Raw genomic sequence first — 12,797 nt, 5'->3', positions numbered from 1 at the left:
GAAATACATAAGAGATACCTAAGAATAATTTGTAAATTTGGGCAATTGGAAAATAATTTATGTGTCCATATAACTCGAATATGATTCTTCATGCCTTTTTGTACACAACAATAATGTTCACTGAGGTCACTTCTCATAAGTTACGTAAAAATTAATAGTATATCGACTGCATGTATCATGAATTTCTTATGCCTTATGTCAAGCGTATGTCCATTGTGAATAAGCACATACAAAACAAATAATGGATTATTTAAGCAAAATATTTAAAAGTCACTAATGCTCAAAATGGAAATTGAATGAGAGAAAAAAATGAAATTGTGAAAATGCCGTCTTACGATTATGCCAAAGATATTAATGTAATGCTTAATAATATTGATATCACATCTGAAAGAGCTTAGACAGCATTTTTCCATAACCACTGGAAAGGAATAACTTGTCAGAATGACACTGCGGATGAGAACGATTCAGATGTGGGACAATCCATTCTTAAAAATTAGGCAATATGTCACTAGTCAACCCTGCAATAGCCTTGATCGCTTGTAAACTTCTCTTACATGAAAGAGACATTTACCTTTTTTTTTGAGTTGTGGAAAGCTCCTAGTGTTGCAATCAATATTCCATTTGCAATTTAACTAGTTCTATACTTTCAAGCTCCGAAAAATGAACCGGCATTCTATGTTGAACTGTTCATAGCGTACGTCAACATTAATTAATTTGTTTTAACAATCACAAACCCGCCGAGTGGCACTTGTATCGAAAACGTGTCAAGTTCCAGCCCCGTATCAAATATCCATATGATAAATTCGATGTTTTGGCACGCCTCCCTTTTGTGCGATTCCTCCAACTTTTCCTCCAACTATTTCCGTCTCCGAGTTGCTACGTTGCGGTCGATGATTTTTTCCTTGCGAATTTAAATCCAAATCGTTTATCATCGAGTCGAGGACGTGCTTGACCCTAAAGTCGAGTATAGGTATCGATTCGACTGTCTATTTTGAATCGTGAGTGAGTGTGTATGTGATAATGATGCGCCCCCGCGGTTTTGAGTGCGGTTACTGTCCCTTAGAGCCCCATATCACCTTCTATTATACCGTCACGTCAACGGCTTCTGTGTTCTCTGCATGGCTGCCCCAACTTATGATCCCAAACAATGTTGTATTACCCTCGATCGAACAGAATTTGAATGGTTTCATTATGAAATATCTGATAACCGCACTATGCTGCATGTGTTACAAGTCCCGACTAACATGCGATCAAGAAGTTTTCTGATTGCAGTCAACAATTATTTGACACGTTTTGATTAAAACTCAAAAGGGAAACAATGTGTCAAAGTGTTTTACTTAACTTATCTAAACGTATTTTTGTAATATAGGAAACGTAAGTAACAAATGATCTCAGATGTAGATTGCATCGAGCAATTTTCAAAATTAAAAAAAACAAGTTTCAACAATTTTATAGCACCAGGAACTTCGTTCGTCGGCATAGCTACTGTATAGGCCTGCTAAATAAAACTGACAGTGCTGGAAGGAAAAACAAATGGACGTGACAAAAATAAACTGACGAAAATGCTACACTTAGAAGGTAATTACCCTTTTGAGACTTGTAGTCAAATAAGTGGTAAGTAGACGTGTATAAACACCCTCCACTTGTCTTACACAAAGGCAACGAGATCATAAGAACATTGATTCTTTTCAGTGAGACCTCATGATGTTCTTAGTACGAGTAAAAGAGCAATTAGCTGTTGGGCGAAAAAATCCGCAATATGTATGTACTGTTTTCTCAATTTCGTTGTAAGTCGTAAAATTTTATTGCATATTATGAGCGATTAACGGGCACAATAGTTGGGTTTAAAAAGGTATTAATACAAACCCTGCTTAAAATATTACCTGCTAGTGATAAACTAGCATTTATAAGCCCCGCAAGGTCTTTAATTTAAAGTACCATAAAATTTTACGACTTACAACCAAATTGAGTAAACAGTAATGTGAAGATTTCTATCAGGAGTTGATTTAAATTTCCCGTCAAAGTTGGCGTTGAAGAGTCGATTGTGAACACACCATTCGTCAGCCTGCAGACGTAAAAAGTGAGGTTAGATTTAAACAGCTGATCCGTGATTCGTAATCCGTGATTTTTACAATCATCACATAAATTAGTTCCTGTGGCATTTGCCGTGAGTTTTGAAATTATTATTCAACGAGCCGTGGGTAATGAACCCTGTTATGTAATAAAAAACACTTTAATAATTACAATATTATACAATTGGAGTCTGAAAAAAATATATTTATTTTTCTAAGAACCAAATATTTTTTAAAAAGTCAAATACAATGAAAACTATTACATCTTTTATTAATATTGTGTTAATGCGAGAAGGATCTCAATGACATTATCATAGATATCGATTAAAATGAAAATTTTATCTTCAAAGGCGGCCAGAAAGAAAGACAGAATCCACCTAGATAATGTTGAACTCTGGCGCTTGTGCAAAAAATTCCTAGTTCATAAATATGTTTCTTTGATCTAGTGTTTAAAACTGCTGCTTCTTTGTTCCCAGAAGAGATAGAAGTTGGCTCATGTGAAATTTTGTGGTCGGAGTTTATTACGAAAATTAGTTGGAATTTAATATTAGTGGTTGATATTTGTCGCCCCGATGCGAGTCGCCAGTTAGACCCTTGCGATTAAGTCCCACAAGAGTAAATTTTCGTGTGTTGAAATTTATTGGAGCTCAACTTGTGTGACAAATGCTGCATGTGTATGTGAAATGAATTTTTGTATAAAATAATTAAATGAGAAAAAACGCGGGTTGGCGGACAGTTGAGAGCCAACCAAACAAGGACCAGGCGGTATAATCCTGGTCATTAAAATCATAAATCTGCAAGTTGGCAGTCATCTGAAAGTTTAATCCTGTGTCTCTATTCATAAGGGATATTTGTTTTAGCCCCGAACGCCATATATCATTACTTTATAACTTTTACTAATAAAACGAAACGGAAGCCCAATTTATCGTATTTATCTCGACTTATCGATTCCACCGTCCCCATATCGAAAACACCTACCGAGAATTTTCTCATTTCGAAACGTATAAAAATGAAGATTTTCGGTGCTGTTTATTTTATTATTGGCGAAAAGAAACGCTATCCTCCGACCGCGTACCTCGAATGAATATTAATGAAACTGCCGAAAATATTCCTGCAGCAAATATAAAAATCACTTAGGGAAAGTGGAAGTGGATACTCGTCCTATAATATTGGATTTCACCTGGAATTCTGCGAAGTAACTTTTTGATGCGTCTTCCTTTTGCGTGCCACATCCATAACAGAGTGCGTTAAATTTTAATAAAGGGATCAAGGGCCAACATTAGAAATCCCAAACCACCAATTCCAAAGATTCACTGTTCACGTACTGTATAAGCCAATTTAAATGTCACTCAAGAGACGATTTGTCTGCATTGCTGCTTGCGTGCACATCACGACTTTTACACTGGGCCCGAATAAATAATGCAACAAACACCTATAACATTTTTGCCAAATGATACATCGACTGGTGACCCCTTCCTTCAAAAATACACTTACGAGACAATAACTTCATCGCTAATAGTATATCATTACGACAAACAACAGCTAAACTGCACCATTTATTATTTTTCCTCAGACGCAAACAAACAATTTTATTGCAAATAAATTTATTAAATATTACACACATGACTCACCAACAATTTCATAAAATTGCAGAAATTGCAGTAGACGTACAGAGCGACCAACAAGAAAACAAATCAAGAGTGCTATCTCATCTTTTGTTTTATCGAAATGTCTGTCTTAGTTTAATCGTACACATAGATATGTCTAGTTGCTATACAGAGTGCTTTTATTGGTTGCCTACCTTTCAAAAAATCTATTAATTAATCAATTATTAGTAATTAATGTTTTATCTTGAATTGTAAAACCCATTTTACCGCTTATTTTGGGATGATTGAAACGTCTCTAAACTTTGTCGAAATCGAAAACTTTCTCAAGGTTAACATCAACACCGTTGCTTTAAAACTGACGTTTGTTTGACATTGCACCGTAAAATCTGCTTACCAGTGGCGTCGCGTTTGGCAATAAAGCTGGTACATTACCCATTTGACAATAATAATAAAATGCACAATTATAAACGTCTAAAATTTATGAGCTACATATGATTTATTCTAAAGTAGCGTTTGAGACCACAAATTATCTACGCCCTTACATTGAACGTTTATTTGCGTAGAATTCCGCTACGACATGACCGTTAATAATTTGCAACGCTTGCTCTGGTTTGTTTTCTTTTTGATCACTTTGTACCAGTATATCACAACAATACTTTATAAATTTCCACTAAACTCAAAGCTTCTTCTTGCTTCTTCCATTGTTACGTTATCGTACACAGCCACAAGCACAAATTGTTTTTTGATCTTGTTGGTTATTTTTCAATTGTAAGTAATAGTGTAAGGTGGTGAGATCGGAAAATAACAATCAAACAGTACAATCGGCAGCATCAATGGAATATTTCTACAGATGAATATATTTTACTCAATTGTTCGAATACATTTCGGACCATTCATCAATTTTAGAAAATGGGATCCACAGTTAGGGCTTTCATGTAAATCTACTTCTTTCCGCACAATGACACGAATTTTTTCAAGGTGCATAGGTGCGATTTATCAAGACAGTCATTACATGGAAGCCGTAAGTGCTGAAAACGATGGTTCAGATATCCAGGCTTCAGGTTCGATAACGATTGAGAAGGTAATATAAATGATGTGGGCTTAAATAACAAAAGCTATTTAAACTTTATCTATTTGAACAAACCGTAGATTTCAGAACATTCCACAATTAAAGAAAGTTCATGAAATTACGGAACCGCTTTTGAGCGGATGCTATCACAATTTGTCAATATTGACAAAAGTAAATCGTTTTTGGAAACGATTATAAAACGTTCTGAAGATCACTGTCTCCTAATATTTGTCCAGAAAGTAACTGGATTGCTGAAACACTGTCGTCTGACAATATGTTGTAGAAATAGTGTTACAATTCGATTTATGAGCAAAACAGCTATCCGTGAACTCCACTGCGGAAATAATAGATTCTTTTAGAGACCAGTATGATATGGTATTTTTTAATCTCCATTAAATTAATTAAATGAAGGGCAATTTTAATTTGCATTGAAATAAAATAACCAATATTCATTATCTGTTCATTTATTTCAAATGAAGTTAACAATAGATACGAGTAGTAGCAAATATTCGATAATTAAAAATTAATTTATAATAAAAGCAATATTCGAATTTTAATTCTGAACGTCATTAATACATATATTTTACAGCTTCCAATTTTAATATTGCTCTAGAGGTCAGGTCAGGTCAGGCAGTAAAAAACCAGATGGCTGAACTTGATTTAAACATATTTTTTTATTAATAACAAAAAATTATTTAAATTTTAATCTCAGAGCTGGCCTAGATATGCAGGGTATTTCACGTGTGATAATGAGCCCGTCGGAATTGAAAATGCAACCCACAATACATTTCCAAAGTTAACGTGGCTATTTTAAATATCATATTGTTTTAAAATGAAATTATGAACCCATGATAGCTTTCCTTCAATAATTTCACAACTGACATTTACGAAAAAGTTAAAATAGGACGATTAAAATAAATGGTGTTTTTTTTAAATTTGGCGTCGAAGTGGGCGTTGGAGAGTCGATTGAGATCGCACCACTCGTGTAAAAGCGAAAGATTTAAACAGCTAATCCGTGATCCGTAACCTGTATAGTGCGTTCACAATCGACAGTTCAACGCCTACTTCGACGCCAAATTTAAAAAAACACCCGTTATATTCATTCGAGCGATGAGAAAACAGATCTGATCTTGATTTCCCAAAAACTCTTTGTTTTTTCACAATTTCATTTAACCAAGCGAATGCCGTTTATGTCAAACTGTGTTTTGTGATTTTAAATAAAAAAAAATATATATCCACTTTGCAAATGTATTGTGGGTTGCATTTTCAATCCCGTCAGGCTCATTATCGCTAGTGAAATACCCTGCATGCGTACACCTATTTCAGAGGTTCATCTAATTGTAGTTTTTACCCTAAATAATCTTTGATCTTGAGTACATTTTACGCGTTTTTTTTAGTCAGCAACATGTATCTTTTGCTCCTCGAGCAAAGCACTAGTAAGAATGAAAGTATCTTCTTTCTGCATGACTGTGCAGCTATTTAAATGAATTTTTAATAATTTTTTAATTCTCGTTTTGACACTTTAGATATAAGTACATTTTTATTTACTGCATTAAAAGAAAACTTTTCTCTCGAAGATGTGATTCCTCAAAACCTTCCTTAAAAATAAAGCGAATTCCATAAAATATAAAAAAATCTATTTTGGTATAATGTCATCGGAAACCGACTTATCGCGGAATCAGGCGATTCAAAATCAAAGAAATTCCTTTTCGAGAGGATTTCCCTTGCCATTCAACGTGGAAACGCTATAAGCATTCGGAGCACTTTTCCAGATTCCGCAATATTATCGGAAATTTTTGTATTATAAAACAAAAATGTGTATGTAATTATGTTATTAATATAAATTTGTTTTTTGGTATAATAGAATCGTACTAATTTATTTTGGTTCTACTAAAACCACCATTTTTTTAAACAACTTACTTGTCTAGCAATACAGGGTTAGTCACGAGAGACTTCCGATGAAAATTTCGTTATATGCAATCGAAACTACAATTTTCAATGGTTTCTAGCTTCCTAAATTTATAAAAAGTAATAGTTAAATCAACGATTGCTGGCCTTTATTATCTGTCATGTCAGTTTTCACATTTATATTAAATATCTTTTGGTCATAACCTCAATAAAGAGAAAGTGTCATGATTAATCTTATTCGCCAAGTTACGAGTACTTGGATTGCTAACTTATTTCGAATTAAACAAAATATCAAGTTCTAGGGGTTTCCTGTATTTTGGGTTGCACATAACGAAATTTTCATCGGAAGTCTCTCGTGAATAACCCTGTATAGAATATTTTAAAATTCTTATTTATGTATTATTATAACAGCTGTTCTGTTAACTGGAAACTTTGGATGGATTTACCTCTGTTATCTCAACGTTGCAAATCTGAAATCTTAGGATGCGAGGCAGCACATACATAGAGCGACGTAACTTAGTATAGTTGTCAGGTCTTTACTCCGCCCCCAGCTGCCACCAGCTACCCCCACATCAAAATTTTAAATGACACCCTACATTTCAAATAAGGGATTACCAAAGAGAACATCTTTTTTAATACACCTTTGTAAAAAAATGATATGTTACAAAGGAAAGTTTCAGCTATTTGTCTTTAGAATTTTAAAAAATGAATATTTTTATCAGAGAAAACAATTTGACCTTGTTGGAGATCAGAAATTTTTCCACAACGTTCAAAATGTTTAACAATCGACTGTGCTGCTGATTAAAGAAATAACGGTGATCTTTATGAATTTTATTTGTTCTTTGTTATTATTTTATTCTTCTGCCCGTTGAAGCTTTGTGTATTTCAGTCATCTGTTTCCTTTGATCTAATCAGGTCAACTTGATATTTCTAATCGATAAAAAGATTTAATTTTTCAGAGTTTCAAAGTCAAGTATCTCAACAACTTTCCTTTGTAATGTTTCAATTTTTTTACAAAAGCGTACTAAGTAAGATGTCATCTTTCATCATCCGTGATTAAGAATGCACACTGGCACTTCAAGTGTTGAGGTAGGGGTGTCTGGGGCCGAGTAATGACGTGACAACTATACCAAATTATATCCTTCTACGTACTTACACACCTCGTGAGATTGCAAATTTGTAACACAAAATAAATCATCCGTAGTCTTGAGAAATGAGAAATCACGATAAACACCATCCAGATGCTTCATAATCTTAAAAAAAAAAATGTTTCACCATTTAATAATACTCGAGAAGTTTCTGAACTCCAACTATGGTTGTTTCTTGACCAGTTCGATTTAATTTGAGCTAAATTTGGTGAAAAAGGAAATTATGATAATAAAACATATTCACTGCTTAAAATTAGTTAAGATCGAACCTTTTGGAGATCTCATTCTGTTAATTATCTTCATTGATATTTATCTTAACAAGAACTGGACGAACTGATAAAGGTTGAAAGAAGACAGCCAAGAACTGTTTCAATTTTTTTATTCGCTTGGAACGTAGTCGACATTGCCGATTCCAATAGCAACGAAGTAAGTACTCTCTTAAATTTTTAATAATCCACTTACCACGTTCAATTGATTTTTACTAGAATTTTGATGGAAACGTGTGTTACAATCTTGCTGAAAATCTGAACATGTTGCAATTACAAATAGTTGTACTTTAGTAGTACTCTCGTAACTAATCCCAGGTGGATAATATTTTAAACACGCTTGAAGCATGTATTTTCCGGGAACGTGTGTCTAATATTTGAACTGTTTCCGCTGAATTATTAGTGTCATGTTTTATTTACAACTTAAAAATCAAAATACGAAAACTTTGCATTGGAAAAAGAGAGATGAGACTTAAAGTGAGTCTTTTGAAGATGTAACCTAAATGGCGCTGCTGTACATTTACATATGAAATATGAAGGAGAATTTAAGAAAAGAAAGCGTAAAAGTTCATCCACACCACGTTCGGCCACGTGACAATTACAGCCAATGAGGCGTCCGACGTGCAATGGTGGAAAACTCGCATCGAACGTGCACATACCGTCTGGAAAAATTAAGCAATTTTCCTTTGTAATCCGCGGTAAGTTCTGCTTTACAATAATGAAAACTTCTTAAAATTCTCATTTAGCGAGATAAGCAAAGAGGGTGAGCAAAAGTTTGGCCTCTTTATATATAACAATGTGTTCAAACTGTTCTAAATTTAATAGAATACCTCTATAAACCACAAACTTCCTGAAAAATGTTTTACGCTTTCTTTGAACAAACTAAACAAATTTACTCCAACGTGCCAGAGAAATTATTTGAAAAAGTTCAGCCACCCTCGCGATTTTGTGAACACATCAAATATCAATATTTTGTATTATCCCCAAATTTGAAAACACACTCTCTCTTTCTAAACATTCTATAAATCAATCGACTGGATGTTCGGCTATCGGTTCTTGTTATTGTATTTTCATTTAGTTTAATAAGCTTAAGAGCTCTCCCAAATCAACCAGGAATAAATTGAACTGTATTTCTTGATGACCGTTTGTGAAAGAGAGGAGAAATATATTTGGTAGGAATCTTCGTTCGCGCAGTATTTTATTCCATTAGTATTATTAAGGCCCCGAATTATATCGGTTGCATTATTAATTGAATTAATTTCTCAAAGAAGCATCCCACGGATGAGAAGTTGGTAATTAAGTTATAAGTTTCCCCTCATTCAAGAAATATCTTAATAAAAGATCACATCCTTTTCCTCCAACTCCGAGTGCAATCTTAACCGAGCATTTTAATTAAAAAAAATCTTAAGGAACCTCACACCTACAAACAATTTGCCGGGGAATGCGAGATGAGTTACAAAAAATGTACCTCTGTGCTTTGCTTGACGCGAGCTTTTCGCCGACTGTATAAGTCAGACAAGGGTCAAAGCGAGTGGGTGGAGGATTATACGTCATTGTTTGATTGATGCCTGCCGGATTTTTTTATCGGCTGGGCACGCGGTTATTTCCTTTTTGGGACTAGACAGACTATAGCAAATGTAATAAATGAACACTTACAGAAGCGACTAATGTCATTTAAAAAGATCTCATCTCGTTCAGGCTCTGTGACTGGATTAAAGTCTCATTTGCCAGTCTTTTGCATTTCAAAAGAGATGACAACGGTCAGTGGCTCTATATAACACCGCCACATTAACTTCAATTAATTTTATTGTTTTCGCTGTATCACAAGCGCGTTCATTTAGAAGCCATTTTCATTTTTTTTCCTCGCAAAACTTGCTGCCAGCAAGCCAACTGCCCTCGAGTCATCTCACTGATGGTTTGTTGAAAGTTAGACTTCCTAATTAAATACACTTCAATTTTCCCAAGCTTGTTGAACCAAGCACCTACTATTAATTTTCTCGGACAAAATACGAAAAAACTTTTGTGCAAGATGCATAAATGTCATATCACTTAATTATTTTATGACACGTAAAGAGATCTGTTCGCACTTTCCTTTTTGCATTTTGCAACTTGTTCAAAAGAGACCCACGAAGACAAATTCACCGAGAAAATTATAAAATATTAATTATTCCTCTAGCTTGGCTTAAATAACAGTAAAATGAAATGTCAAAACAAACATACCGAAATTTTCGTGGAATATTCTTGTGCCTCAGTTTTCTAATTCTTCGCAGGGAATGCCGTAACTTAATTAATTTTGTCTTATACAACTACGTTATTATTTTATAACTTAAATTACGTTTTTAATTAATTTTTGGTTTACGAATAAGAAATTTAATTTAAAATCATTTGCAGTTTGAGCCAATTGCAATTTTTATTGTTCTTTAAGTAAAATGACATGATCAGTAAATTTTTATATGAAAAAAATAATTATTTATTAATGGTAAAGGGCAATTTCAATTTACTTTAGTAATTTAATTAAGTCTTATAATTAATTATTTGTTATTTTATACACGAATCTGTGAAGCTTACTGAAACTTTGATGTTGGAGTTCTATTAAAAAAAATTATAGATTGCCTAACTTTTGCATAAAATTTTTATAATTAATTCAAAAAGAAAATGTATGTATAGTAGGAGTTATTAAATATGCTGATCCGTTTCTGTTTCAATCTGTATTTCAATTTGTGTGAAAATAAGACTTGCATGCAAAATGTTGCAGAGATTGGTCGTTTTATTCTTTGGATGCGAAGCAGCGCTTGAAAAAGTGAGTGAGTGATTTGATCGCATCCTGAGAATCAAAAGTAAGTGGACCGCGAGTTGTAGAAATAAATTTATTAAAGAGTTATAATGCGATTTGGCTCAACAACTGCACCAAAGAAAAATAAGAAAGAATTCCATAAGAATTTCTACATGAATAACACCCGGAAAATATTGAATCGCACAACAAATTAAATTTCTTTTGACCCGATAGAAAATTCAAAGCCAGCCAAAACAAAATTTTGAACAACTGACTGAGCAAATCCGGAAATAGTCCGGAATACAAATTGTGGCGCAAAAGCCATCTCGTAAGCAAAAAGCATTCGCGCTCTGAAAAGACAATAGCTTTTGTTGCATCTTAATGAAATTTTCTTATTGTGCCTCTTTAATATGGATATTTCCGCGGGAACTCCCAAAGTTGGTGTTTTCCCGAAAGAGTCAACAAAATGAAAAAAGCGCGCCAACTAATTCTAATTAGCGCGGCGGGGTCCTTGGCGGAGCTTTCGGGAATTCGGAAAAATAAATTAACGAATGCATTCCGAAAATAATCCACTTAAATATAGATATTCTTGCACCTTGCTGTTCTGATTTCGGATATTTCGGCGTGGGTCACAGCTGCTCTTGAAAATTTTATACTTTTCGATCAGAAAAGGGGGAAAATACCGCTAGCACCCCGGTGTGTTCATTTTATAGCATCATCAAAAGCCTTCATCAGATCGCGTGACCAGAATAACGCAACTGTAATCTCTAAAGTCTATATAAAAAATTGAGATTTCCTTTTAATCCCAGTTGACATCGAAAATTGCACCTCGATATTTGTTCGGACAACATAACCCTTAACAATTTATCGGCGGCGTCTTCGGCGCGACAAATTTACTGCTGCTATATCATTAAATTTGGCGAGAGATAAAAGGCTTCGAGCATCTGTTACAATGACTTGACTAATTTCTCATTTTAACTTTTACCCAGGTGGTCTCCACTGATTTTGAGGATAAATATGTTTTATGCAACATAAGCGTCAGCCATTCATCAAAATGTATGAGGGTGGCACTTCGCTGCTCCAGAACGAATTGTATCGCCTTATTAAATTAACGAGATTGTACGGCGACAGCCACTTTTTAAATCATCCAACCGCCGCCCGAATCAACTTAATTGCCGCCACAATAAAATTTTATAACCTCCTCATGCCTGCGAAAAAATTCGACAAAACTGTGCCGTCATTATTTATTCACGATGCGTTGGCAGTAAAGAAACTTTTAGGCTGCGTTGTTGTATTGAAACTTTGGTTGTAAAAACTTTCTTTATGATATATTGTTTTTGATATTAGATAAATTATATTTGTTCCGAAACAAACTTATCCGCCGTACTACCCACAATTAATAAAAACTCACCTGAAGACCTTATCAGTTCATTTTTTAATTAGTTTTTTGCCCCGGCCGGAACGGGATTTTAATCAAATCCGGAACCATGGAACTTCGTGAACTGTTTAACCCACAAACGACCATTTATTATCAAACATGGAGTTTAATTGTGATTTGAAGTTGAGGTCGCGGTAGCTTCAGTGCTACCAATAAACTGAGGCGAGTCGACGCTGTGCTCGTGACGGAGATCGACGACGCCAAGCGTCCAAGGCGCCGGTGCGGTTATCCATATCCACATTTTCAAATCAGAAGAAAGTTAATTAAGCGCCTTATCGACACTTTACCAGTTTGTGCCACTTGTTACGATACACAAATGATGGTTGACGCTGGTCCTCTTCGCCACAAGAAATTATTTTCACTGCTGCAGACCGCAACTCCGCCGAGACTCCGAGTTTAGACGTCCCAATGGCCACATACTCCACTTTACAAATTCTTTCTTTTACATTAGAATATCCCGCAAAAGTTCCGTATTTAAAATGTTTACAGACCCTTTAGGACGACTACAATTTCAAA

The 12,797-nt window shown here is 34.5% G+C and overlaps 1 protein-coding gene across 2 annotated transcripts in view; it reads right to left on the bottom strand.

Annotated features, from left to right (window-relative positions):
- The window catches only part of LOC138133047 (leucine-rich repeat-containing protein 24-like), a 52,967-nt gene extending 40,547 nt beyond the window's left edge, over positions 1-12,420 (bottom strand). Inside the window, exon 1 of one of the 2 annotated variants that reach the window (XM_069050839.1) lies at positions 12,255-12,420. Coding sequence is in view for 1 of the 2 variants with exons in the window: in XM_069050838.1 (XP_068906939.1) it covers positions 3,253-3,308 (56 nt within the window). In the remaining variant the exon portion in view is untranslated. Of the gene's footprint in view, positions 1-3,252; positions 3,459-12,254 lie in introns of those variants that run through there. The other variant, XM_069050838.1, reaches the window with a different exon arrangement.
- Positions 12,421-12,797: the final 377 nt, after the last annotated feature.

This window comes from Tenebrio molitor, chromosome 6, assembly GCF_963966145.1.
Source record: "Tenebrio molitor chromosome 6, icTenMoli1.1, whole genome shotgun sequence".
NCBI lineage: Eukaryota > Metazoa > Arthropoda > Insecta > Coleoptera > Tenebrionidae > Tenebrio > Tenebrio molitor.
This window is presented reverse-complemented; position numbering and strand designations above follow the sequence as displayed.